The sequence below is a fragment of the Macaca nemestrina genome, chromosome 2 (assembly GCF_043159975.1).
Source record: "Macaca nemestrina isolate mMacNem1 chromosome 2, mMacNem.hap1, whole genome shotgun sequence".
Taxonomy (NCBI): domain Eukaryota; kingdom Metazoa; phylum Chordata; class Mammalia; order Primates; family Cercopithecidae; genus Macaca; species Macaca nemestrina.
Window position 1 is genome coordinate 20909626 of NC_092126.1, and position 27703 is coordinate 20937328.

The 27703-nt window shown below is 38.8% G+C and overlaps 1 protein-coding gene across 18 annotated transcripts in view; it reads left to right on the forward strand.

Moving 5' to 3' along the window:
• Window positions 1–27703, forward strand: part of LOC105488951 (NIMA related kinase 10) — a 271931-nt gene that overhangs the window by 176722 nt on the left and 67506 nt on the right. For all 18 annotated transcript variants that reach the window (XM_071090789.1, XM_071090797.1, XM_071090798.1 and 15 more), the window contains one exon: window positions 10400–10613. In XM_071090789.1, the coding sequence (XP_070946890.1) occupies window positions 10400–10613 (214 nt within the window). The remainder of the gene's footprint in view (window positions 1–10399; window positions 10614–27703) is intronic.

Sequence of the window (27703 nt, forward strand, 5' to 3'; positions counted from 1 at the left end):
GGTATTTGAGTGCCACAAAGGGCGAGGGAGGGGTAGTGCAAAGAACAAGGTACAGAGACATTGGTCTGATTTTGTGAGTCTGGGCAAATAGGACTGTAAATCTCTTCTGAAACTAATAGACCCTGGCTATGGCTACCCAGGACTCTTGGGGTTAACATACTAGTAGGGGAGTCAGATAGCAACATTAGAGTGTAAAGGTTTAGAGCATCACCAGGTTCTGGAGTCAACTGGATTCTAATCTCTGCTCTTCTACTCAATTTAAGTTCCCTGAGGCCCAATTTTCTCATCTATGATGTGTGGGTAGCAATAGTAATTACTTTGTAGCAGGACAAGCTGCAGACAAGAACCCCTCCGACACTGAGTTATAGAAGGAAAGGGCTTTATGCAGCTGGGAGCATCAGCAGACTCACATCTCCAAAAACCGAGCTCCCCAAGTGAGCAATTCCTGTCCCTTTTAAGGGCTTACAACTCTAAGGGGGTCTGTGTGAAAGGGTGGTGATCGATTGAGCAAGCAGAGGGTACGTGACTGGGGGCTGCATTCACTGGTAATCAGAACGGAACAGAACAGGACAGGGATTTTCACGATGCTTTTCCATACAATGTCCGAAATCTATAGATAACACAAGCAGTTAGCTCAGGGGCTGATTTTTAAGTACCAGACCCAGGGCGCAGTGCTGGCCTGTCTGCCTGTGGATTCCATTTCTGCCTTTTAGTTTTTACTTCTTCTTTCTTTGGAGGCAGAAATTGGGCATAAGGCAATATGAGGATACTCTCCTCCTTTAACTTCATGGGCTTGTTTTTTTTTTTTTTAATTAATTTATTATTATTATACTTTAAGTTGTAGGGTACATGTGCATAACGTGCAGGTTTGTTACATATGTATACTTGTGCCATGTTGGTGTGCTGCACCCATCAACTCGTCATTTACATCAGGTATAACTCCCAATGCAATCCCTCCCCCCTACCCCCTCCCCATGATAGGCCCCGGTGTGTGATGTTCCCCTTCCTGAGTCCAAGTGATCTCATTGTTCAGTTCCCACCTATGAGTGAGAACATGCGGTGTTTGGTTTTCTGTTCTTGTGATAGTTTGCTAAGAATGATGGTTTCCAGCTTCATCCATGTCCCTACAAAGGACACAAACTCATCCTTTTTTATGGCTGCATAGTATTCCATGGTGTATATGTGCCACATTTTCTTAATCCAATCTGCCACTGATGGACATTTGGGTTGATTCCAAGTCTTTGCTATTGTGAATAGTGCTGCAATAAACATACGTGTGCATGTGTCTTTATAGCAGCATAATTTATAATCCTTTCGGTATATACCCAGTAATGGGATGGCTGGGTCATATGGTACATCTAGTTCTAGATCCTTGAGGAATCGCCATACTGTTTTCCATAATGGTTGAACTAGTTTACAATCCCACCAACAGTGTAAAAGCGTTCCTATTTCTCCACATCCTCTCCAGCACCTGTTGTTTCCTGACTTTTTAATGATCACCATTCTAACTGGTGTGAGATGGTATCTCATTGTGGTTTTGATTTGCATTTCTCTGATGGCCAGTGATGATGAGCATTTTTTCATGTGTCTGTTGGCTGTATGAATGTCTTCTTTTGAGAAATGTCTGTTCATATCCTTTGCCCACTTTTTGATGGGGTTGTTTTTTTCTTGTAAATTTGTTTGAGTTCTTTGTAGGTTCTGGATATTAGCCCTTTGTCAGATGTGTAGATTGCAAAAATTTTCTCCCGTTCTGTAGGTTGCCTGTTCACTTTGATGGTAGTTTCTTTTGCTGTGCAGAAGCTCTTTAGTTTAATTAGATCCCATTTGTCAATTTTGGCTTTTGCTGCTGTTGCTTTTGGTGTTTTAGACATGAAGTCTTTGCCCATGCCTATGTCCTGAATGGTACTACCTAGGTTTTCCTCTAGGATTTTTATGGTATTAGGTCTAACATTTAAGTCTCTAATCCATCTTGAATTAATTTTCGTATAAGGAGTAAGGAAAGGATCCAGTTTCAGCTTTCTACTTATGGCTAGCCAATTTTCCCAGCACCATTTATTAAATAGGGAATCCTTTCCCCATTTCTTGTTTCTCTCAGGTTTGTCAAAGATCAGATGGCTGTAGATGTGTGGTATTATTTCTGAGGACTCTGTTCTGTTCCATTGGTCTATATCTCTGTTTTGGTACCAGTACCATGCTGTTTTGGTTACTGTAGCCTTGTAGTATAGTTTGAAGTCAGGTAGCATGATGCCTCCAGCTTTGTTCTTTTGACTTAGGATTGTCTTGGAGATGCGGGCTCTTTTTTGGTTCCACATGAACTTTAAAGCAGTTTTTTCCAATTCTGTGAAGAAACTCATTGGTAGCTTGATGGGGATGGCATTGAATCTATAAATTACCTTGGGCAGTATGGCCATTTTCAAAATATTGATTCATCCTATCCATGAGCATGGTATGTTCTTCCATTTGTTTGTGTCCTCTTTTATTTCACTGAGCAGTGGTTTGTAGTTCTCCTTGAAGAGGTCCTTTACATCCCTTGTAAGTTGGATTCCTAGGTATTTTATTCTCATTGAAGCAATTGTGAATGGAAGTTCATTCCTGATTTGGCTCTCTGTTTGTCTGTTACTGGTGTATAAGAATGCTTGTGATTTTTGCACATCAATTTTGTATCCTGAGACTTTGCTGAAGTTGCTTATCAGCTTAAGGAGATTTTGGGCTGAGACAATGGGGTTTTCTAAATATACAATCATGTCATCTGCAAACAGGGACAATTTGACTTCTTCTTTTCCTAACTGAATACACTTGATTTCTTTCTCTTGCCTAATTGCCCTAGCCAGAACTTCCAACACTATGTTGAATAGGAGTGGTGAGAGAGGGCATCCCTGTCTTGTGCCAGTTTTCAAAGAGAATGTTTCCAGTTTTTGCCCATTCAGTATGATATTGGCTGTGGGTTTGTCATAAATAGCTCTTATTATTTTGAGGTACATTCCATCAATACCGAATTTATTGAGCGTTTTTAGCATGAAGGGCTGTTGAATTTTGTCAAAAGCCTTTTCTGCATCTATTGAGATAATCATGTGGTTCTTGTCTTTGGTTCTGTTTATATGCTGGATTATGTTTATTGATTTGCGAATGTTGAACCAGCCTTGCATCCCAGGGATGAAGCCCACTTGATCATGGTGGATAAGCTTTTTGATGTGTTGCTGAATCCGGTTTGCCAGTATTTTATTGAGGATTTTTGCATCGATGTTCATCAGGGATATTGGTCTAAAATTCTCTTTTTTTGTTGTGTCTCTGCCAGGCTTTGTTATCAGGATGATGTTGGCCTCATAAAATGAGTTAGGGAGGATTCCCTCTTTTTCTATTGATTGGAATAGTTTCAGAAGGAATGGTACCAACTCCTCCTTTTACCTCTGGTAGAATTCAGCTGTGAATCCATCTGGTCCTGGACTTTTTTTGGTTGGTAGGCTATTAATTATTGCCTCAATTTCAGAGCCTGCTATTGGTCTATTCAGGGATTCAACTTCTTCCTGGTTTAGTCTTGGAAGAGTGTAAGTGTCCAGGAAATTATCCATTTCTTCTAGATTTTCCAGTTTATTTGCGTAGAGGTGTTTATAGTATTCTCTGATGGTAGTTTGTATTTCTGTGGGGTCGGTGGTGATATCCCCTTTATCATTTTTAATTGCGTCGATTTGATTCTTCTCTCTTTTCTTCTTTATTAGTCTTGCTAGTGGTCTGTCAATTTTGTTGATCTTTTCAAAAAACCAACTCCTGGATTCATTGATTTTTTGGAGGGTTTTTTGTGTCTCTATCTCCTTCAATTCTGCTCTGATCTTGGTTATTTCTTGCCTTCTGCTAGCTTTCGAATGTGTTTGCTCTTGCTTCTCTAGTTCTTTTAATTGCGATGTTAGAGTGTCAATTTTAGATCTTTCCTGCTTTCTCTTGTGGGCGTTTAGTGCTATAAATTTCCCTCTACACACTGCTTTAAATGTGTCCCAGAGATTCTGGTATGTTGTATCTTTGTTCTCATTGGTTTCAAAGAACATCTTTATTTCTGCCTTCATTTCGTTATGTACCCAGTAGTCATTCAGGAGCAGGTTGTTCAGTTTCCATGTAGTTGAGCGGTTTTGATTGAGTTTCTTAGTCCTGAGTTCTAGTTTGATTGCACTGTGGTCTGAGAGACAGTTTGTTATAATTTCTGTTCTTGTACATTTGCTGAGGAGTGCTTTACTTCCAATTACGTGGTCAATTTTGGAGTAAGTACGATGTGGTACTGAGAAGAATGTATATTCTGTTGATTTGGGGTGGAGAGTTCTATAGATGTCTATTAGGTCTGCTTGCTGCAGAGATGAGTTCAATTCCTGGATATCCTTGTTAACTTTCTGTCTCGTTGATCTGTCTAATGTTGACAGTGGAGTGTTGAAGTCTCCCATTATTATTGTATGGGAGTCTAAGTCTCTTTGTAAGTCTCTAAGGACTTGCTTGATGAATCTGGGTGATCCTGTATTGGGTGCATATATATTTAGGATAGTTAGCTCTTCCTGTTGAATTGATCCCTTTACCATTATGTAATGGCCTTCTTTGTCTCTTTTGATCTTTGATGGTTTAAAGTCTGTTTTATCAGAGACTAGTATTGCAACCCCCGCTTTTTTTTGTTTTCCATTTGCTTGGTAAATCTTCCTCCATCCCTTTATTTTGAGCCTATGTATGTCTCTGCGTGTGAGATGGGTCTCCTGAATACAGCAGACTGATGGGTCTTGACTCTTTATCCAGTTTGCCAGTCTGTGTCTTTTAATTGGAGCATTTAGTCCATTTACATTTAAGGTTAAGATTGTTATGTGTGAACTTGATCCTGCCATTATATTAACTGGTTATTTTGCTCGTTAGTTGATGCAGTTTCTTCCTAGCCTCGATGGTCTTTACATTTTGGCATGTTTTTGCAATGGCTGGTACCAGTTGTTCCTTTCCATGTTTAGTGCTTCCTTCAGGGTCTCTTGTAAGGCAGGCCTAGTGGTGACAAAATCTCTAAGCATTTTCTTATCTGTAAAGGATTGTATTTCTCCTTCACTTATGAAACTTAGTTTGGCTGGATATGAAATTCTGGGTTTAAAATTCTTTTCTTTAAGAATGTTGAATATTGGCCCCCACTCTCTTCTGGCTTGTAGAGTTTCTGCCGAGAGATCTGCTGTTAGTCTGATGGGCTTCCCTTTGTGGGTAACCCGACCTTTCTCTCTGGCTGCCCTTAAGATTTTTTCCTTCATTTCAACTTTGGTGAATCTGGCAATTATGTGTCTTGGAGTTGCTCTTCTCGAGGAGTATCTTTGTGGCGTTCTCTGTATTTCCTGGATTTGAATGTTGGCCTGCCCTACTAGGTTGGGGAAGTTCTCCTGGATGATATCCTGAAGAGTGTTTTCCAACTTGGTTCCATTTTCCCCCTCACTTTCAGGCACCCCAATCAGACGTAGATTTGGTCTTTTTACATAATCCCATACTTCTTGCAGGCTTTGTTCATTTCTTTTTCTTCTTTTTTCTTTTGGTTTCTCTTCTAGCTTCATTTCATTCATTTGATCCTCAATCGCTGATACTCTTTCTTCCAGTTGATCGAGTCGGTTACTGAAGCTTGTGCATTTGTCACGTATTTCTCGTGTCATGGTTTTCATCTCTTTCATTTCGTTTAGGACCTTCTCTGCATTAATTACTCTAGCCATCAATTCTTCCCCTTTTTTTTTCAAGATTTTTAGTTTCTTTACGCTGGGTACGTAATTCCTCCTTTAGCTCTGAGAAATTTGATGGACTGAAGCCTTCTTCTCTCATCTCGTCAAAGTCATTCTCCGTCCAGCTTTGATCCGTTGCTGGCGATGAGCTGCGCTCCTTTGCCGGGGGAGATGCGCTCTTATTTTTTGAATTTCCAGCTTTTCTGCCCTGCTTTTCCCCCCATCTTTGTGGTTTTATCTGCCTCTGGTCTTTGATGATGGTGATGTACTGATGGGGTTTTGGTGTAGGTGTCCTTCCTGTTTGATAGTTTTCCTTCTAACAGTCAGGACCCTCAGCTGTAGGTCTGCTGGAGATTGCTTGAGGTCCACTCCAGACCCTGTTTGCCTGGGTATCAGCAGCAGAGGCTGCAGAAGATAGAATATTTCTGAACAGCGAGTGTACCTGTCTGATTCTTGCTTTGGAAGCTTCCTCTCAGGGGTGTACTCCACCCTGTGAGGTGTGGGGTGTCAGACTGCCCCTAGTGGGGGATGTCTCCCAGTTAGGCTACTCAGGGGTCAGGGGCCCACTTGAGCAGGGAGTCTGTCCCTTCTCAGATCTCAACCTCCGTGTTGGGAGATCCACTGCTCTCTTCAAAGCTGTCAGACAGAGTCGTTTGCGTCTGCAGAGGCTTCTGCTGTGTTTGTTATTGTTTACTGTGCCCTGTCCCCAGAGGTGGAGTCTACAGAGACAGGCAGGTTTCCTTGAGCTGCTGTGAGCTCTACCCAGTTCGAGCTTCCCAGTGGCTTTGTTTACCTACTTAAGCCTCAGCAATGGCAGGCGCCCCTCCCCCAGCCTCGCTGCTGCCTTGCCGGTAGATCACAGACTGCTGTGCTAGCAATGAGGGAGGCTCCGTGGGCGTGGGACCCTCCCGGCCAGGTGTGGGATATGATCTCCTGGTGTGCCTGTTTGCTTAAAGCGCTGTATTGGGGTGGGAGTTACCCGCTTTTCCAGGTGTTGTGTGTTTCAGTTCCCCTGGCTAGGAAAAGGGATTCCCTTCCCCCTTGCGCTTCCCAGGTGAGGCGATGCCTCGCCCTGCTTCAGCTCTCGCTGGTCGGGCTGTAGCAGCTGACCAGCACCGATCGTCCGGCACTCCCCAGTGAGATGAACCCAGTACCTCAGTTGAAAATGCAGAAATCACCGGTCTTCTGTGTGGCTCGCGCTGGGAGTTGGAGACTGGAGCTGTTCCTATTCCGCCATCTTGCTCCGCCCTCCCATGGGGTTGTTTTAAAGCTTAAATAAGATAATGCTTCTGACACACTTAACACAGTACCCAGCAAGTGGTAGGCACTCAATGAAATTAGGTATTATTATTATTATTATTAATGATGTTGTATGATTTACAGAATGAAGTCTATAAAGCAAATTGTGATAAATGTGATGGAAATTGGTAAAGGGGGCAATGAGAGATTACCTCATTGCCAATGAGAGGACCTGTCTTACTCTGGGAATTTGGGAAAAGTTTCTTTGAAGAAAGGCCATGTAATCTGAGACCTGGACAATCATTAACTCTCAAATAGTAAGCAGCATTTCCCAGACCAGCGTCTGTGAAGGCTTTGCTGAGGGCAAGAGCTTCTTAACTTGAGGTTTCTTTTAATTCAAAATACTAAGATGCCATAATAAGTTAGAACTGACAATTCAATTTTATATCTGATAATAAATTAAGATTGCAGGGTGCATTCTGTAGTAAACTGATTTTTATTTAAAGTTATTTAAGACTCCTCATTGTCTGGGTTTACATTCCAAATAAAGTTTTATCTTTAGAAAATTTGACTTAAAACTGAAATCAATCATGAATTATATGCAATTGCATATTTAATTTGCTTTGGATTTTTAGTATTAAAAAATTGAGTTCTGAAAGAATTAGGGAACAAACTCAAATTTCCTATTTTCTTAAAGCAATGATGCAAGGGACACATAAAGGCAAGTGTTCTTAATGATCAATTATGACTCAGCAAAAGATCAGGCTCACAGCCAATCTTTAGTAATTTGATACAGCCTTTGAAACAGAAGATCGCTCTTGACAGAAATGTTTATTATAATCATTCCTAAACAATATATTGTTTCTAATCATATATATCTTCTTTCCTCTATTTTACTATCTTCTCATTATTTTTCACATCCTTGTCAAGTAGAGCTCACACAGTTTGCATTTCTAATGTGCAGTATCTTTCTTTTTTCCTGTTTGCTCATGTGGTGTACAAGTACATTTGTTATTGAAACTTGTCTTTCCTAGCAGGCCTTCAAATTGGGAGAATAACTTAGCAACCCTGAGGAGTTTGGGGCAGAAAATAACTATTTTTTGTTGTTGTTCTGCTCAGTACCAGGATTACTATTTTTACCTACCAGTATACTATTAAGAGAATATTGTCTGTTTACTTTTTAAAAAGGAAGAACTTATCCTTTTATGCATAAAATATTCTATTAAAACAATTGCTTTATTTTTCTTTCTCTGTGCCTGGTTGCATAAGCTGCCTGATGCTTTGCTTCAGAAGCAGTCATGAGGACTAACAAAGTTAATACTTTCAGCTAGCTCCAGGGACAAATGGATCTTTATATTTTTCACCCCTTTCAATTCTTTATATCTTAAAACATGACATGAATGTAATTGAACAAGGTATCCTTCTAATTCTTTCCATCTGGCCTCTCAGAGTGGAGTGGGGACAAAGTAGATGAGGTGAGAACATCCCCAGTTTTTTCTAGGACCAGATCTTATGCTTATTTGTTTACAGAATAATTGGTAGACCATCTTTAGCATGTATTATTACTCTGATTCAGTTGCTTTTAAGAATTTCTCTGAAATACCTAAGCAGGGAGTCATTTCAGAGCAACGAGGCTATCCTGGAACTTCTGGTAGGAAGTGTTCCTGGGAATCCAAAAGTCTATGGCCAAATATTTTGGGTTATAGTTAGGTAAACTTTTAGATGTTAGGCTGAGTTTGTTTGTGGATTTATTCATTGATTGATTCATTCATTTACTGAATAGCTATCAGGACTCAGATTCCATTGTATGTGCTGGGAGATCATAGTGAAGAGGACACATGTCCCTCTTCTGAAGAAGTTTCCAGTGTAGTGGTGAAACAGACCATTATAATAAAATAATTACAATAGTTTTAAGTACTTAAGTGCAAATGGTGCAAAAAGAATGTACAAAAGGGGCTCAGGATATCTGTCTGAGGGCAGTCCAAAAGTATTCCTAATGGAGCCTGGAAAAAGAGTGGGATTTTGGCAAGTATATAACAGATGATGGCTGGGAAAGATAAGATACCATTGGCAAAAGAAAAAAAAATCAAGCATATGGAATAAAATAAGCAAACAAATGGGGGTATAGGACAGGTGCTATTTGGGGAAGTGCAGGTAGTCACATTGGATGTGTTGCTGGAGGAGGGGAAAGAGTGGAGGAAGGTAATAGCCAGTTCAAGAGAGACCTTGTGTAGCATTCTGGGAATTTTAATTTTATCCTATTGGACCATGAGAACTATTGAAGAATTTTGAGTAGAGAAATAATGTAGTCAGATTTAGGAATATTATTCTGGTTAGCAGTTTACAGTACAGACCAGAGGTAGATGAGAAATGAGTATGTTATTTAGGAGACTCCTTCAGTAGTCCAAGTAAGTGATGTAATAGCCAAATAGCTGTGGGATAACAGGGGAAGGATGTGGATTCAAGAAATATTTAGAAGGTAGAAGTCACAGGACTTGGTGTTTGTTAAATGTAGGAAGGGATGGAGGATACATACAAGTGTGGATTTTCTTCTCAATTTATTGAAATTTTACAATGTGTGTGCCCTTCACAGAAATGACCTCATTCAAACACCATACCAGTTTAATGAGGTAGATACTATAATCATCTCATTTTACAGGTGGGCTACCTGAGACTTAGAAGCTATGTAACTTGCCCAGGATCTGACCTAATAAATGGTAAATGAGGTTTTAAACCCCAGCAAAATGATCCAGAGCCTGCATGCTGAGTTATGATGCTAAACTGCATCTTCTTTTTGGTGCCTTTTCCAATAATGGCAAATACAGGACCAGGAGAGTAACCTTAGGCAAGGAGATGACTATATGCTAGGAGAACAAAGGTCATTTCCATTCCCATGTGCCATAATATGTAGCTATATAATTTATAAAACTAGCTTATGTTGCTTTTTTTTTTTTGATTTTTAAAAAAGCTCAGCTGATAATTCAGCTGCTAATATTACCTTGAAGCAGTTTAAACATCTGCAGTCTAAGAATTTGAATATCTGCACTAATGAAAGGCTTAGATACTGGGCTTTTTTTTTTTTTTTTTTTTTTTTTTTTTCATCTGCCAGTGAGTTAGCAGTGATTTCAGAAAGCAGCCAACCCGTGCAGGAGAAGATGATCCCATCTGCCCATCCTGAGACCCAAAGAGCATCTTCATGCTCAGCCTGGAACCCTTACCTTCCAGCCCAAGTGCAAAGAGAATAGTGCTGCCTCCTTTTCCTTCCTTAGCTTTCCAAATGCCTTTTGAGAAGTCTTGGACTCAAAGCTGTGCTTGATATCCATCTTACCCCAGGTTATCTTAGGTGAAAATACCATAGAGGGGACACAGTGGAGTTTAACCTTGATCCTTTACACTCTGTGGCCTGTTCCCAACATTGACCAGAAAGTTATAATTACCTAATGTTATCTTAGGTGCCTCACTCCTGATGCAGAAGCTCGTCCAGATATTGTACAAGTCAGTTCGATGATATCAGATGTCATGATGAAATATTTAGACAACTTATCTACATCCCAGTTGTCCTTGGAGAAGAAGCTAGAACGGGAACGAAGACGCACACAAAGGTATTTTATGGAAGCCAACCGGAACGCCGTCACATGTCACCATGAGCTGGCTCTTCTATCTCACGTAAGTGCAAATATTTTAATCTGTTCATGATGCACTCTAATGCTCTGTCTGAAGTTGTTCATGCTTGTTTTAAGGAACATTCATCGAAAGTTAGAAAAATAGTTACATGCAATATTTAAGTATTATAGTTACATATATATCCATTTCTGTATCTTATACATAAATTAAAATAATTAAATATAACTGACCTTCCTAAGAATGAACCCATAATTTATTGTATTTTGCAAAAATCAGAGGTATCACAAAGTTCTCTTAGTGAAGTTTAAGTTACAAACTTTGTAAAATTAGCAGTGAATGCTTATATTTAATTTCTTCAGCAGTCTGACTGCAACTTTTGGGAATATAGATGAAAATGTTGTGAGTTAATTCAGAGAAGGAAATAACATTTGCCTTTAAAATTTTTCATATTGGTCTTTGCAATTTCTTTCGTTGCCATTTGTGGTATTAATAATGTTGCCATGCTTCAAATCAGAATATGCTTTTTATTTTTCTTGCCAAGAACCTTTAGATTGTTTTGATATTTAAGTATATTTCTGAACATTGCTTGGAAAAGAGATGCCAAAGCTACAAATGTCCACATGTGCAAGTGACAGTGCCAGTGATGCTCTTGTTGCTGTCTCTTATTTTCTTTCTTCTGTGTCTTTTTTGCAATCACGATCAATGTTCTGTTGTTTGCTCGTGCTTTGGGCCTCCACCCAGTGGTGACCTGGTAAGGGGCTTTACATCCATTTTTTTTTTTTCTGTCTCAGGGGTGGACCCAAGGCAATTGGATCATAAAACTGTTTCTTAGGGTACCTGGTCATTAAATTCCTTCCCAGGATCCTAAGGACCTACTCCATCTAAGCTGGGAAAATTATGTAAGAACTTGGACTCAAAGAGGCAGTTCTGATTTCTTGAATAACAGTGTTTTCCAGTGAACTCCTTTCTGAAAATAAGGAAAGTACTACTGTTTAGTGGGTTTGTCTTAAGGTATTTGGAATCCAGAAGTTGAAGATTTAATGTAGTTTTCATTTGGGAAGGAAACTCTTTCATCTTCATTGCCTTAAATGCTGAGCCTAGCTGTAATTTTGCAGAACATTCCATGATGATTATTTAAGTTATACGTTTATGTAAAGGAGCATATAACTTGGAGTTATAGCCCTTACTGAACACAGTAAAATCTCAGACAGGGAGTTAGAGCTCACTTTGCTTTTTATTTTACTACCTGACTTCCTAATAACTAGGCAACAATGAGAAACACATCATTCTATGTATGTCATGTTGCATTCTAACTAGATTATTCCTAGTAGACTAAAATGCAAGAGATTTAGCTATTTCTATATATCTTAGATATTTGGGGCCTTCTGTTATTAAGTTCTGCACTACCGAGCTACTTAGCTAATTTCCAGTTGTATGTGAAAGAGTCATTTCATATTAGATTCATGTGGCTGATGTGGGGCTGAGTGGCATTAGTTTACAATGTAACAGCAGAAAGTCTGTTATCTTTAGCAAAACACCTTGAGAAGGACCATTACTTATCTATTTATTGGTACTTCTCAGCTTAAAAAATTCTTTATTATGGAAAATTTCAAACGTTTATAAATGCAAAGATTGCTTCCTGTACCCATCCCAGCTTCAACAGTTAGCTATTCAGGGCTAATCCTGTATCATCTGTATTCCCACCTGCTTCCTGTCTTCCCCAGATTATTCTGAGGTAAATCCCAGATACCATATAATTTCCTCTATCAATATTTCCATGTGTATTTGCAAAGTCATTTTAGCTGTAGAAATCTAGCTCTCAGGCCATCGCCAGGTAAAATAAAGGGAGAGCTCTGAAGCCAAGGGAGGGATTTTAATGTTCCAGAGGTCGTATACTCATCTGTAAATTAAGGGGTGGAAGATATTATCCACCTCAGAGGGTACTAGGATAAAGGAGTTAATGTGTTTGAATATACTGTATGACTTTAAAAGTGGCTTAAATTGTAAGATAGCATCAATTATATAAAACGAGCATTGCTTTTGTTAGAATAGTTTGTTGATGGAACTTGTTAATCTAGTGCCATCTTGTCCAAGGAGTCTCTACATTAAATCCATATGTCAGGCATACAGTTAATGCATATTTATTAGCACCTGCTGCTAGCCAGCCTCAGTGTCCTCATTGAGCATTCAGGTTTTTATGGACCATAGAGAAATGCTTTACTTCAAAGCAAAGTTTATATTCCTGCTTTAAACAGTCATACAATACTTTCTCCTTTTGCACTATTTTAAGTCTACTAATATATTTTCATTTCAAGGTTAAGCAAATGTTAACTAAAAGGAAAAATGCAGCTTTATTCAAGAAGCAAGAAGGAAGTAAGATTGCATTTCATCAAAAGACAGTATGCAGTTAATTGGCATTTTTCTCACTGGGGACCAATTATTATTTTTAAAAAACTTACATCTGTACCACTGCTGCAGAAAAACTATAAGTGTAAAATTTTATGACTCTTTTTTCTTAAGGAGTATTATGATTATCTCATTTCAGATATAGTGGAATGTTCTCCCAGAGCAGTTAATATCAATAATGCAGTTACACAATCCAATGATAAATTATAGTCAAGGGAAAGAGAAATTAGTGGGTTCAGTAGAACTTTATGAATTCCCAGCATCAATAAGGAGATCCATTGTGAATTACTGAAATTTGCAAATTAGTGAGTAAGCAAACGATAAGAAACATTAAAGGCTTCTATTTCATGCGGAAGTATTCTATTTACTTTCATGTTTTAGTCTATTCTTAATTATGGCAATTTTTATAATGGTCTACTGCAGGTAAGTACTAATATATATTTTAGAAGGACAGAGAAGTCTTCACTAAAATGTTCACTCTGTGTACTGTGGTTTGCCCACTACGAAAGTGAAGCAAACCTTTCCTTTTGAAGAATGTTTTCTGATTCTTATAACTTAAAATAAGAGATCATAAGGAGAGCATAGAGTTGAGAATGATAAGAATTACGCAGAGCAAAAGGAAGTAAAATTTTAACTTAAATGTGCAATAATTAGAAGGGTATTGTCATGTAGAGGGTACTGTGGCATTGTAATAGTGAAAATCGTGATTCATGTTTTGTCACTGTTCACAGTGTAGTGAACACTGAGAATCATTACCCTATAGATCTTATATCCCAGGCAGAAAAATCAATTAAAGACATTTCTGAAGAGTCTACTGCTTATATCTTTTCCAACAAATACAATAATGTGTATTAAAGAAATTCAGCCTGACAAAACCTGGAGAATCAATGAGAAACCTCAGTTCCATTAGAATTATTGGGAGTTTGTAGATACACCTCTAGACTAATACTTAAATGGGTGAAAAAAGCATATTTGTACATGCAGAAATGGAGCAGAATTAAGTATTCCAGGGAGACTGAAGAGAAATCACGAGAGAAGCATGCTCTCAGTGCGAGGCTTGCGGGTATCACAGCTTCTTTTCCAGTGATATTTGACAGGAAGTTTATCTTCACCACCCCTATTTAAAGACTGAATGATGATTTCTTTTTACTAGTTTAGTAAGTTTGTTCAGTTTGGAGAACTGCTTTCACATCTATAACACAAAGAGAGAAAGATTGAAACTGCCTGTGGTATATAACTAATACTGAAGGAACAATGATTTGTTGGATGTCTTCTGAATGTAAGCATTACGCTTGGTACAGTGAAGTTTATAAAAAATTATAAACAATGACCCCAGTCATGAAGTAGCTGATAATCTACTTGGAAAGACAAGATAGATGTGCATATGCAGGAGGAATTTTCTAATGATTCCAAACAGTTTGGGTAAATAAATGAGATAAGAGAGGGAAATGAATAAATGAAGCCTAGGGAGGCTCTCAGAGCCAAACGAAGATAGGGTCTTGACAACTAGATAAGGAAGTCACTCCTGGATGGAAAAGAATAACGTAAGTGCAGGCCAGGCGCAGTGGCTCATGCCTGTAATCCCAGCACTTTGGGAGGCCAAGGCGAGTGGATCACGAGGTCAGGAGATTGAGACCATCCTGGCTAACATGGTGAAATCCCGTCTCTACTGAAAATACAAAAAATTAGCCGGGCGTGGTGGCGGGCACCTGTAGTCCCAGCTACTCGGGAGGCTGAGGCAGGAGAATGGCATGAACCCGGGAGGCGGAGCTTGCAGTGAGCTGAGATGGTGCCACTGCACTCCAGCCTGGGTGACAGAGTGAGACTCCGACTCAAAAAAAAAAAAAAAAAAAAAGTAAGTGGTGCAGAAACTCCAGCTCAGCTCACTTCATACTAAGAATCAAACTTAGAAATGGAATTGTTTTATGTTTTGATTGCACAAAGAAAGGGAAACCAGGAGAAGTTAAAAGAGTTGTCTAAGGTCATCCAGATAGTTAGGGACAGCCCCAGGACCGAAAGTTGGTTCTGCTGATTTATAATGCGTATTTTTATATGTGTAGTCTGAAAAGCCTGGGGAAGTAGGCTGGAGCTAGATGATGGGTGTTTGTGAATACGTCATTAAGCTGTTTGAATTAAATCCTGTGGGTAATGTGGACTAAAACTTTGAATTTCTCCAAAATACCTAACAACCAAGTTGCCAAACTGCAGGCTAATTATTTCTTTTTTCTTTTTCTTTTTTCTTTTTTTGTTTTTTGAGACAGAGTCTTGCTCTGTTGCCCAGGCTGGAGTACAGTGGCACAATCTTGGCTCACTGCCAGCTCCACCTCACTAGGGGCTAATTATTTCTTATTGTACTTACCTGCTTTTTAATGTTTTTTACCCCTGAGTGTTTTCCATTACTCTCCTCTGTCCTGGTTTCTGTCTTCTCTCTTTGAATACTCTTCCTCATTTTCTCTTCCAACCCTGGCCTTTTAACTTTAAATGTTCTGCCTCTCTTGCGCTTCCCTTGGTTTCTGTCTAGTCCCATGGTATTTCATTTCATATGAATTGAGATAAAAATTGGTGTACAAGATGGGAACATTATTTTCTATAATTATGTGTCATTTTGTTTTGAACCCCTGTTTATGCTGGTAGCAGAAAATGGTGGTAATAGTCAGGATCAATTATATCAGTCTCTTTTGGTATAAAGGTTTCTTTACTATCCCGAGGGTTCTCTTCTCCATATCCTCTTCCAAAGATGGCAGCAGAGTAGAGGAGAGAGCTTAAGCATCCCCATGTTGATGGGAGAGGGGCAGGGGCTCTGGTCTTCTTCTATTGGCCCCTGCTGAACTTAGATAACATGAACCCTGTGATTTTGGGATGCTGACCTCTGTCCTTATTAAATGTTTATGGCATCTGTAACTCATGGCCTCTTTAATCATCATGGTTTAAACCCAAGGAATTACCCATGATGCCTCAACTCCCACCTTGGGGTTACTGTTTTTCATCCTCTGAGGCTTGATTGTGACTTTCTTGGCATTCTTATTTTAAACAGCCTGCTCTGTGGCCCTCAGTGCCGTGATGGCCAAGTGAACTCACCTGCCAGCCCCAGAGCTGTCTCCTACATTGGCACAAGACACATGGGGGCTTTGGATTCCCATCCACACCACACACAGCCCATGGGGAACTCACTGGCACTAGGCGACCCTATCTCAGCCCCATCAGCTCCAGTGCCTTCTTCATCCTTTTCTGTTCTTCTTTCCCAGATGCCTACAACTCAATTATTCATTCAACAAGTATTTATTGAGTGCCTAATAGGTGTCAGGCACTATGTGTACAAAGTATACCACAGTGAGCAAAACAGACAAGGACTTTACTCTCATGGACCTTATGTATATAGTGTTATGATGATCATGAAGCTTCTTCGAAGCTCTCCGTCTTTTCTGTCTGCACCCCAGCTTCCCCCTCAAACCATCTGTGTATCTCCATCAACATCCCAACTCTAAGCCCAAGGTTCACATTTGCTGGAGTGGATGTGAGAAGGAAAAACAAGGAGGCTTGCACTTGCTCTTTCATTTTCTCTTCCTTCTGGCAGGCTCTTATTTTGAGCTCCATAAGAAATTTCCAGTTCCCACCTTTCTGCCAGAAGCTACCCTTGCATCTATTACATCCTTCTTTTTCTCCAGGTATTCTTTTCCCCTATCTTCTCCTGGGTCTATAAATCTCAGCCTCATAAACTGGTCTTAATCATAGAAGAAAAGAGCTCTGGAGAAGTGCACAAAATTTTCTGCAGAGGCAAGATATGTTGGGATGTGTTTCACAACATAATTTCCACACCCATTTGCTAGAGAGCACCAAAGCTGCCTATCTGATCTCAGTCTCTCCATGTGCCAGACCTGTATTTTGAACCCAACATTTACCTGCATGTCTAACAGGTACTTACGCTCAGCAAGTCCACAGTGAATGGATTCTCCTTCCTTGATCGGTCATGTTCTTTCTCCTCATATCACCTTAATTGTAATCTTGACATCTTCAATTCTCTCTCTCTGAAATCCTTTATTCATTTTGTTAGCAAGCTCTACTAATTCTGTCTTTGAAATGTCTGACAAATCCATCTTATCCTTTCAGTTCTCATTCTCATTATCTTGCATTGGATCATTGCAAGATCCAACTTTCTTGTCTCTAGTTTTTTCCTTACCTCTAACAAGTGATTCAGTCAGTATATCACCTCTGCACTGTCTACTAGGGGCCCTTAAGGAATGTGTGTACTGGGGGTGGGGTGGTACAATTGTTGTTTATCACTGTTAGCAGCCAGGGATGCTGGTATGTCATACACATGACAGTCCTGCACAAATGTGTGAAACAGAACCAGCCAGTAGATACATATTCAGATATTTATCGCAAGGAACTGGCTTACATGATTGTGGGGACTGATGAGGCAAGTGCAAAATCCACAGGGATGGTTGGCAGGAGGAGCAGGCTGGAAATCGTGGTCATGGGCTAAAGCTGTTGTCCACAGGCTGAATCCCTTCCTCATCTCAGAGATGCCTCAGCTCCACTTTGGAGACCTGCCACCTGATTAAATCAGTTCCATCCAGATTATCGGGGATCATCTCCCTCCCTTAGCCATCCTCCACATTCCTACCCAAACTATTTTCCAAAAAAACACGTCCGATCTTGGTAAATCGTTTCATGCTTATGACAATAAGTAAATGCTCATGTAAGGAGTCCTAGAAATTTTCTCTAAGCTTTTGGTGGATCTAAAAAAAGATTATGATAATTTGATATTGCCAGAGAGTCAAAATACGGCAGACATAAGTGTCATCTTCAATTCTATCTACTTTGGAGGACCAGGCTGGTAGAGCAATTATTAGCACAGATTATTTTTTAAATTCACAAACCATTCATAACTGCACTTCTTTGTTACAAAATTCTTATTGTAGTTTTCTGATATAATCTATGATTTTTAGCAGACATTGACAGATACTGATATTTTTCATAAATTCTCAGATGTCTTTAAAGTTGAGCATATAAGAATTGAGCAGATATGTAAGCATTTAGATTCTCATTTTTTAATACAAATAAAAAATGTGCTATTTATTTATCTGGGTTGCTTTATTTTTATTATACCATATGTCATTTACAATGGCTGAGCACACCACTAAAGGCATGTGTCTGCAATCCTCTGCTAGGAGATTAAATTAAGCCATGTAGAAAATGATGTGTTTTTAAAGGACAATATTTTTGTGAACATCTTTGCTTTTATTGTCTGGTTAATTGTTGACTGAATTTCCCCCAAGGCTGTGAAAATGCTGCAAGTAATGATGTAGGAAGAGAAATATCAGGAAAAATCATGACTTGATTTGGAAATGTTCTATGCTTATTATGTTATATGAAAATAAAGCAATGCCTTATAGGCTTCCTCACAAATACAGACACAATTCTCACATCCACACTACAATTCTCTTTTTTATTGACATATAATTTACATGTAGTAAAATGTACACATCTTTAAGTGCCTAGTTCAATGGCTTTTGGCACATGTATAACCTCCACCCCAAAAAAGAATCAGAACATTTATCTCACCTCAGAATATTCCCTTAAGCCTCTTTCTGTACAGTTCTCTGCCCCAGCAGGAAGACTGGTGATTACTGTCACTATAAATTACTTTTGCCTGTTGTTGGACTTCATTTAAATCAAACACATGTGCTCTTTAGTGGCTGGCTTTTTTTCCATGACAAAATATCTATGAGATTCACCCATGTGGTATGTATTAGTAATTTGTTCATATTGCTAGGCAGTGTTAAATTATATGACTACACCATAATTTGTTTATCTATCCTCCTGTGATGAACACTTATGTTTTCTCCAGATTTGGAGTTTCATAAGACTGTTGAAAACATATTTACAAAAAGACCTATACGAAAATGTTTATAACTTTTTTCTCTGAAAGACCTAGAAATAGAATTTCAGGGTTATAGGTAGCTGTATGTTTAACTGTTAAAGAAAGTACCAAATAGTTCTTCAAAATTGTACTCTTTAACCCTTTCGGAAGCAGTATATGAGAGTTCCAGGCGTTCTACATCCTTGCCAATATGTGGTACTGTCAGTCTTTTCAATTTTAGCCTTTGCGGTGTAATGATACTTCTTTCTGGTTTTAGTTTGCATTTTCCTGATGATCAGTGATGTTGAGCACATTTATGTTTGATTTTTAGCTATTTATATATCTTTGTGTGTATGTGTTAAATATCTGTTCAAGTATTTTGCCTGTGATTTTATTGGATTACTTGTCTGTTTTTGTTGATTTGTAGGAGTTCTTTATATATGCCAGATAATGAGCCTATTGTCAAATGTATGTATTGCAAACATTTTGTATAGTCTATGGCTTGCCTGTTTTTTTTTTTATTAATGGAATTTTTTGGATGAACAGAAAATTTTTATTTTGATAAAGACTTATTCATGTAATTGTCTGTGGTGGCCAGTGCTTTTTGTCTCTTTTTGATGAAATTGTTGCCTACCCCAAAGTTGCAAAAATAGGATTGTTTATGTTTTTGTAAATGTTTTAGACCCATGATCCCATTTGATTTAATTTTATGTATAAAATAGTGAGGAGATTGACTTTTTTGGTGTACATTTGGGTATCCAGTTTTTCCAGCATCACTTATTTAAATGTGTGGTCTTTTACCATTGATTTTGCTAAGCATCTTTATTGAAAATTGCCTGACAATATATATGTAGATCTATTTACCTTTTTCTTTTTTTGTTTATAGATTTTTTAAATTTTAAAGTTTTAGTTATTATGGATACATAATAGTTGTACATATTTATGATGTACATGTGAAATTTTGATACAAGTATAAAATGTTTAACGATCAAATCAGGGTAATTAGGGTATCAACTACCTCCAACATTTATCATTTCTTTGTGTTAGAAACATTCCAATTGCATTCATTTAGTTATTTTAAAATATACAATAAATTATCGTTAGCTATAGCCACCCTATTTTGCTACCAAACACTAAATCTTATTCCTTTTATCTTACTGTATTTTTGTACACAACCGTTCCTTTTTCATCCCCCCTCTCCTCTCCTCTTCCCAACCTGTGATAATCATTATTCCACTCTCTGTCTCCATAAACTCGATATTTTTTAGCTCCCACGTATAAGTAGGAACATTTTGTATTTCTTTTTCTGTGCCTGGCTTATTTCATTTAACATAATGTCCTTCAGTTCCATCCATGTTGTTGAAAATGAGTTCATTCTTTTTTATGACTGAAAAATTTCCCATTTCTTTATCAATTCATTTGTTGATGGGTACTTAGGTTGATTCCAAATCTTGGCCATTGTAAATAGTGCTATAATAAAAATGAGCATGCAGATATCTCTTCAACATAGTGATTTATTTTCTTGTGGATTTATTTTTTTGTGGATAAATACCTAGCAGTGAGATTGCTGGATCATATGGTATTTCTATTTTTAGTTTTTAAAGGAATCTCCATACTATTCATTATAGTGGCTGTACTAATTTACATTCCAATAAACAGTGTGCAAGCGTTCCTCTTTCTTGCAGATCTATTTCTGAACTCTATTCTGTTCCATGGATTATATGTCTCTTCTTAGACCAATACCACACCATTTTGATTATTGTAGCTTTTAAAAAATGTTTTATTTTAATTTTAATTGGCAAAAAATTATATCTATTGTATACAACATGATGTTTTGAATATATATACATTGTGGACTGGCTCAACTGAGTTAATTAACATATGCATTACCACACATAGTATCATTTTTGTGGTGAGAACACTTAAAATCCAGTCTCAGTATTTTTCAAGAATACAATATGTTGTTATTAAGTATAGTCATCTTGCTGTACAATAGATCTCTTGAACTTATCCTCCTGTCTAACTGAGACTCTGTATCTTTTGATACTGTAGCTTTTTAATAAGTCTCAAAACAAGCCCTGTAAGTCCTCCAACTTTGTTGTTCTTTGTCAAATTTGATTTGGGTATTCTAGGTCTGTTGTATTTTCTTATTAATTTTAGAATAAGTTTGTCAATTTCTTCAAAAAATCGTACCTGCAATTTTTATTTTTACCCTTTGTTTTAACATGGAGAATCTTGGCAACATTTTTTAAAAATCAGTCTTTTATTTTACTTATTCAACAAAATTTATTAAGCATTTATTCTTTCCTGGGACCTATTCTAGTATTCTCCTAGCCACAGACTCCCTCCTTCATAGTGAGGGAAGACAAATAATAGATAAATAAAACTATATTTAAGTGCCATGAACAAAAATAAAAGAAGGCAAAGTAATAAAAAGTGATTGTAGACACAGGGAGACAGGCTTTTTAAAAATTATTATTATACTTTAAGTTCTAGGGTACATGTGTACAATGTGCAGGTTTGTTACATGTGTATACATGTGCCGTGTTGGTGTGCTGCACCCAATAACTCATCATTTACATTAGGTACATCTCCTAATTCTATACCTCCCCGGTCCCCCCACACCAAGACAGGCCCTGGTGTGTGATGTTCCCCTTCCTGTGTACAAGTGTTCTCATTGTTCAATTCCCACATATGAGTGAGAACATACGGTGTTTGGTTTTCTGTCCTTGCAATAGTTTGCTGAGAATGATGGTTTCCAGCTTCATCCATGTCCTACAAAGGACATGAACTCATCCTTTTTTATGGCTGCATAGTATTCCATGGTGTATATGAGCCACATTTTCTTAATCCAGTCTATGATTGATGGGCATTTGGGTTGGTTCCAAGTCTTTGCTATTGTGAATAGTGCCGCAATAAACATACGTGTGCATGTGTCTTTATAGCAGCATGATTTATAATCCTTTGGGTATATACCCAGTAGTGGGACGGCTGGGTCAAATGATGTTTCTAGTTCTAGATCCTTGAGGAATCGCCACACTGTCTTCCACAATGGTTGAACTAGTGTACAGTCCCACCAGCAGTGTAAAAGTGTTCCTATTTCTCCACATCCTCTCCAGCACCTGTTGTTTCCTGACTTTTTAATGATCGCCATGCTAACTGGTGTGAGATGGTCTCTCATTGTGGTTTTGATTTGCATTTCTCTGATGGCGAGTGATGATGAGCATTTTTTCATGTGTCTGTTGGCTGCATAAATGTCTTCTTTTGAGAAGTGTCTGTTCATATCCTTTGCCCACTTTTTGATGGGGGTGTTTTTTTCTTGTAAATTTGTTTGAGTTCTTTGTAGGTTCTGGATGTTAGCCCTTTGTCAGATGAGTAGATTGCAAAAATTTTCTCCCATTCTGTAGGTTGCCTGTTCACTCTAATGGTAGTTTCTTTTGCTGTGCAGAAGCTCTTTAATAGTGATGTCAGTGAAGGGCTTTATAATTACATGACATTTGGGCAGGGACCTGAATACAGTTGACCTTTAAACAGCGTGGGTTTGAACTGCATGAATCCACTTATACATGAATTTTCTTCTGCCTTTGCCACTCCTGACACAGCAAAACCAACCCCTCCTTTTCCTTTTCCTTGTCTTCAGCCTACTCAATATGAAGATGACAAAGATGAAGACCTTTATGATGATCCACTTCCACTTAATGAATAGTAAATATAGTTTCTCTTCTTTGTGATTTTCTTAATAATAAACTGGGGAAAAGAAAATGTTATTGAGAGGCTGGATGTGGTGGCTTACGCCTATAATCCCAGCACTTTGGGAGGCCGAGGCGGACGGATCATGAGGTTAGGAGATCGAGACCATCCTGGCTAACACGATGAAACCCTGTCTCTACTAAAAAATAAAAAAAAATAAAAAAAAAATTTAGCCGGGCGTGATGGCGGGCACCTGTAGTCCCAGCTGCTCGGGAGGCTGAGGCCAGAGAATGGCATGAATCCGGGAGGCGGAGCTTGCAGTGAGTCGAGTTTGTGCCACTGCACTCCAGCCTGGGCGACAGAGCAAGGCTCTGTCTCAAAAAAAAAAAAAAAAAAGTTAATAAGAATATCACAACAAAGAGAAACTATATTTACCATATGACATACCAATTGTATTAACTTTGTTATCGGTAATGCTTCTAGTCAGCAGTTTTTGGAAAGTTAAAAGTTAAACATAGATTTTTGACTGCATGGGGGATTGGTGTCCCTCACCCCTATGTTGTTCAAGGGTCAGCTGTACATTAAAGGGTCAGCATTGGTAGCAGAAAGAGCAGCATGCCCAAAGATCCTGAGGTGGGAGTGAGCCTGCCAAGCTCAGGGAACAGCAAGGAGGCCTGTGTATCCAGAGTACAGTGAAGCAGGGAAAGACAGTTGGAGATGCAAGTGCTATATTCCCTGGCATGCACCTGAGTGATGTGAGTTCCGAGCAAGCCAAGGGGGCACCACTAGGCTTTAAAATGATATAGCTGGCTGCTGAGTGGGAACAAACCACTGAGAGCCAAGAATGAAGCACTTTGGGAGGCGGGCGGATCATGAGGTCGGGAGATTGAGACCATCCTGGCTAACACGGTGAAACCCCGCCTCTACTAAAAATACAAAAAACTAGCCGGGCGTGGTGGCGGGCACCTGTAGTCCCAGCTACTCGGGAGGCTGAGGCAGGAGAATGGCCTGAAGCTGGGAGGCGGAGCTTGCAGTAAGCGGAGATGGCGCCACTGCACTCCAGCCTGGGCAACAGAGTGAGACTCCGTTTCAAAAATAAATAAATAAATAAAAGAGATTGCAGTGGGCCAAGCAAAAGACAGTGAAGACAATGTTGACTCTTTTTCTTGACTTTTAATTCTTTTCTCTACTGGCAATTAATCAGTTTGGAATTTTGACAACATGTGCAAAATGTGCAGTTTAACAAGAACTAGACCTTTCCTTATGTAGCTGTTAAAAATGAAACAGTCAATGAGGTTCTAATTTGTGCGTTTCATTCCTGTTGATAACCACTAATGTCTAATTCCATACTCTTTAATTCCTTAAGCATTGGTAAATTTCAATGGCTTTTTTTTTTTTTTTTTTTTGAGAAACAAAACATTTCTTAAAACCCGCCCACTTGATTGCTCTCTGTACATTGTTTCTCCTCTTCCCCTTCCCCTTCCTATTCCCTTTCCCCTTCCCCTTCCCTTCCCTTCTTCTTTCTTTTCTTTTCTTTCTTTCTTTTTTTTTTTTTTTTTTTGAGACACAGTCTCACTGTGTCACCCAGGATGGAGTGATCTTGGCTCACTGCAACCTCCACCTCCCAGGTTCAAGCAGTTCTCCTGCTTCAGCCTCCTGAATAGCTGAGATTACAGGCACCCACCACCATGCCTGTCTAATTTTTATATTTTTAGTAGAGACTGGGTTTCACCATTTGGCCAGGCTGGTCTCAAACTCCTGACCTCAAATAATCGGTCCACTTTTGGCCTCCCAAAGTGCTGGGATTACAGGCATGAGCTACCATGCCTGGCCCATTGTTTCTTCCTTTTTTTCTTTTTTCTTTTTTTGAGAAGGAGTCTCACTCTGTCACCCAGGCTGGAGTGCAGTGGCGCGATCTCAGCTCACCGCAAGCTCCACCTCCCGGGTTCACGACATTCTCCTGCCTCAGCCTCCCGAGTAGCTGGGACTACAGGCGCCTGCCACCACGCCCGGCTAATTTTTTTTGTGTTTTTAGTAGAGATGGGGTTTCACCGTGTTAGCCAGGATAGTTTCAATCTCCTGACCTCGTGATCCACCCACCTCGGCCTCCCAAAGTTCGGGATTGTAGGCGTGATGAGCCACTGCGCCCAGCCTTTTTTTTTTTTCTTCTTGAGACACAGTCTTGCTCTATTGCCCAGGCTGGAATGCAGTAGTATGATCTCAGCTCACTGCGATCTCAGCTCACTGCAACCTCCGCCTTCCAGGTTTAAGCAATTCTCATGCCTCAGCCTCCCGAGTACCTGAGATTACAGGTGCCTGCCAACATGTCTGGCACATTTTTGCATTTTTAGTAGAGACCAGGTTTCACCTTGTTGGCCAGACTGGTCTCAAACTCCTGATCTCAAATGATCTGTCTGCCTCAGCCTCCTGAAGTGCTAGGGTTACAAGTGTGAACCACCACTCCCAGCCCCCATTGTTTCTTTTAAATGTTAAGTAGAATTACCTGATTCTGGCCTTGTTTGTAATGCTTTTGAATATATTCGTATATACATTTAGTTCTATTGGCATGTCAGTCTACCGTCTTAGAAAAACATGGTGGTCTCAGTATTGTGATGGACCAGATCTTCTGTATTCTTAACATACGATAATTTCAGATTATGACATTGCTTTTCTTCTCCTCTTTGTTAGTATTATAACTAACAAAGTATAGTATTGTAGTAGAAAACCTGTATTTGAGTTAAAAGTGATAGAAAATCCTTTCATTTCTGATATGGTACTAGGTTAGTTATGGGAAAACAGTGAAACATTTTTAGCCATAATAAATTTGATACTGGATTTTTACAATGAATTGTAATGACCAATTTATTCCCTAATTTATTTAATTAATTTATTTAATTCCCTAATTCATTAATATGTAATAGTGCTTTTAAGAAGTTCTAATTAAGATAGTATCATAATAATGAGATAATTATGTCATGACAGTAACATTTTTAGTTTTGTATAAATATTTAAGAAGTTCAAAATAAATAAGATCCAACCTAAAAAGCGTATTTTCTTTATTATATAATCCATATAAATCAGTTATTTTTAGGGTCCCAAAACACCAGTTTTTCTGGTTTAACTATTGCTCTCTTAACTGTATATGGAGAATGGGGGAAGGGAAATTCTTCAAGATTCCTTGATGAAAATAGACGATGTTATCATCCAAACCATTTTGGGAAAGCTGGACACAGTGCTGTGCCTCTGTATTTCCAGCTACTCCGAAGACCTAGGCAGGATGATCCCTTAAACCCAGAAGTTCGAGACCAGCCTGGGCAACATAATGAGACTTTACTTCTAAAAAGTAAACAAAACTAACTTTCAGGATCAAAGATTGAAAGATTTCCCTCTACCACTGAGTTGGGAGTGGAGACCAGGCTTATTTTATCAGCCCACCTCTCTGATGTGGCAAAGCCAAGTCTTCCATAGGGAGGCCTGGAGAAAAGTTTCCTATCTCACCACTAAAGTGAACATTTCACTCAGCTGTGGTCTAGTCCACAAGGTTCCTTAATCATCTGACCATGCTGGCTGATTTTTAAAAATATACCTTAAAATGTAGGGACTAAGTTTATTTACAGTAGTATGCAGTCAATGGCCTGTCTCCTAGTTTGAATTTTCTTTGTGCAATCATCCATGAAAAGTATAGAAGGCGGTGTGCCACTGATAAAAGATCACCTCAGCTGGATGAATTTCAAGCACCTGGTAGCACTAAATGGAGATATTTAAGGGTACAGTTTATTAACAAAACTGGGTAAAAATATACCTAATAGAATGTGAACATTTCAGAACACAAAGAAATAGTGCATTTTTTAGTTCTAAAGTAAAGCATCTATAGGATGTAACTGGTGTTATCCTTTACATTTATTTCTTGATTTTCTTTCTCTCTCTCCTTCTAAAACTAACATTCTGGCAATTTTAAAAATTGCACTGATTTTAATAAAATAGATGCCCTTAATTTTCCTACTGTAGCAGTTAATTTGGGTAATGTCAGTCTGTTACTGTTCGAATTGCTATTCCACTGAAAATGTATTATGATCTGCTGCACACATAAAAATATTACATTATAATGCGCAAAATCGAGCTAAACATAATTGTGCCTATACTAGCGTGGTGACAGGAAGCATCTTCTGTAATGGTGCTGATTTCCATATCAGTGATAATTTTATTGTCTGATTTGCATTGTATTCTCCTTGCTGCCGTATTGATATCCAGAATGTGTCTGTCCATTCCTAGGACAGATGCATGCAGATGCCGAAAATATCTAGTTAACTCCCTCTCCTACTCCTTGAAAAATCTTAGTAATTAGAAAGTGAAAAAGATGATAGCAGCCAAATTCTGTCCCCAAAAGCTTTATCTTTTTTCTTGCCTAAATCCCTTTAATAGCTTAATGTACTTGCTGGATGTGTCTTCTGAGGACAACTTAATGGCTCAACTATTTATTGAGCCTTTGCAATGTGTAAGGCATTGTGCAAAGCACTAAAGGATGTAAAAGGGACTAAAGTGCCCCTAGTTCTTCAAGGAACAATTTTATAAAGAGATGGATACTCAAATACTCACAATGAAAAACTCCAGAAATCATAGTAGGGAAAATGTGTGGCATATGGTTTATGGCAAGGTCAAAAATTATATCAATGTTTTTGAAGAAAAAACTGCTGCAAGGGATTGTTATAGAAAAATAATTTATTTTTATTTTTATTTTTTTTTAGATGGAGTCTTTATCTGTCACCCAGGTGGGAGTGCAGTGGCACAATCTCAGCTCACTGCAAGCTCCGCCTCCTGGGTTCACTCCATTCTCCTGCTTCAGCCTCCCGAGTAGCTGGGACTACAGGTGCCCACCACCATGCCCGGCTAATTTTTTTTGTATTTTTTAGTGGAGACAGGGTTTCACCATGTTAGCCAGGATAGTCTTGATCTCCTGAACTCGTGATCTGCCTGCCTGGGCCTCCCAAAGTCCTGGGATTACAAGCGTGAGCGACCACGTCCTGTCTAGAAATACAAATTTTAAATCAAAACTATCCATTCTATATTATCATATTTTTATGCATACAGAGTCTGAAAAAGCATCTCTCTCAGATTGTAAATTTCCCTTTATCAGAATTTATGCAAACAGTCTATTACCCATGGATGAAATTTT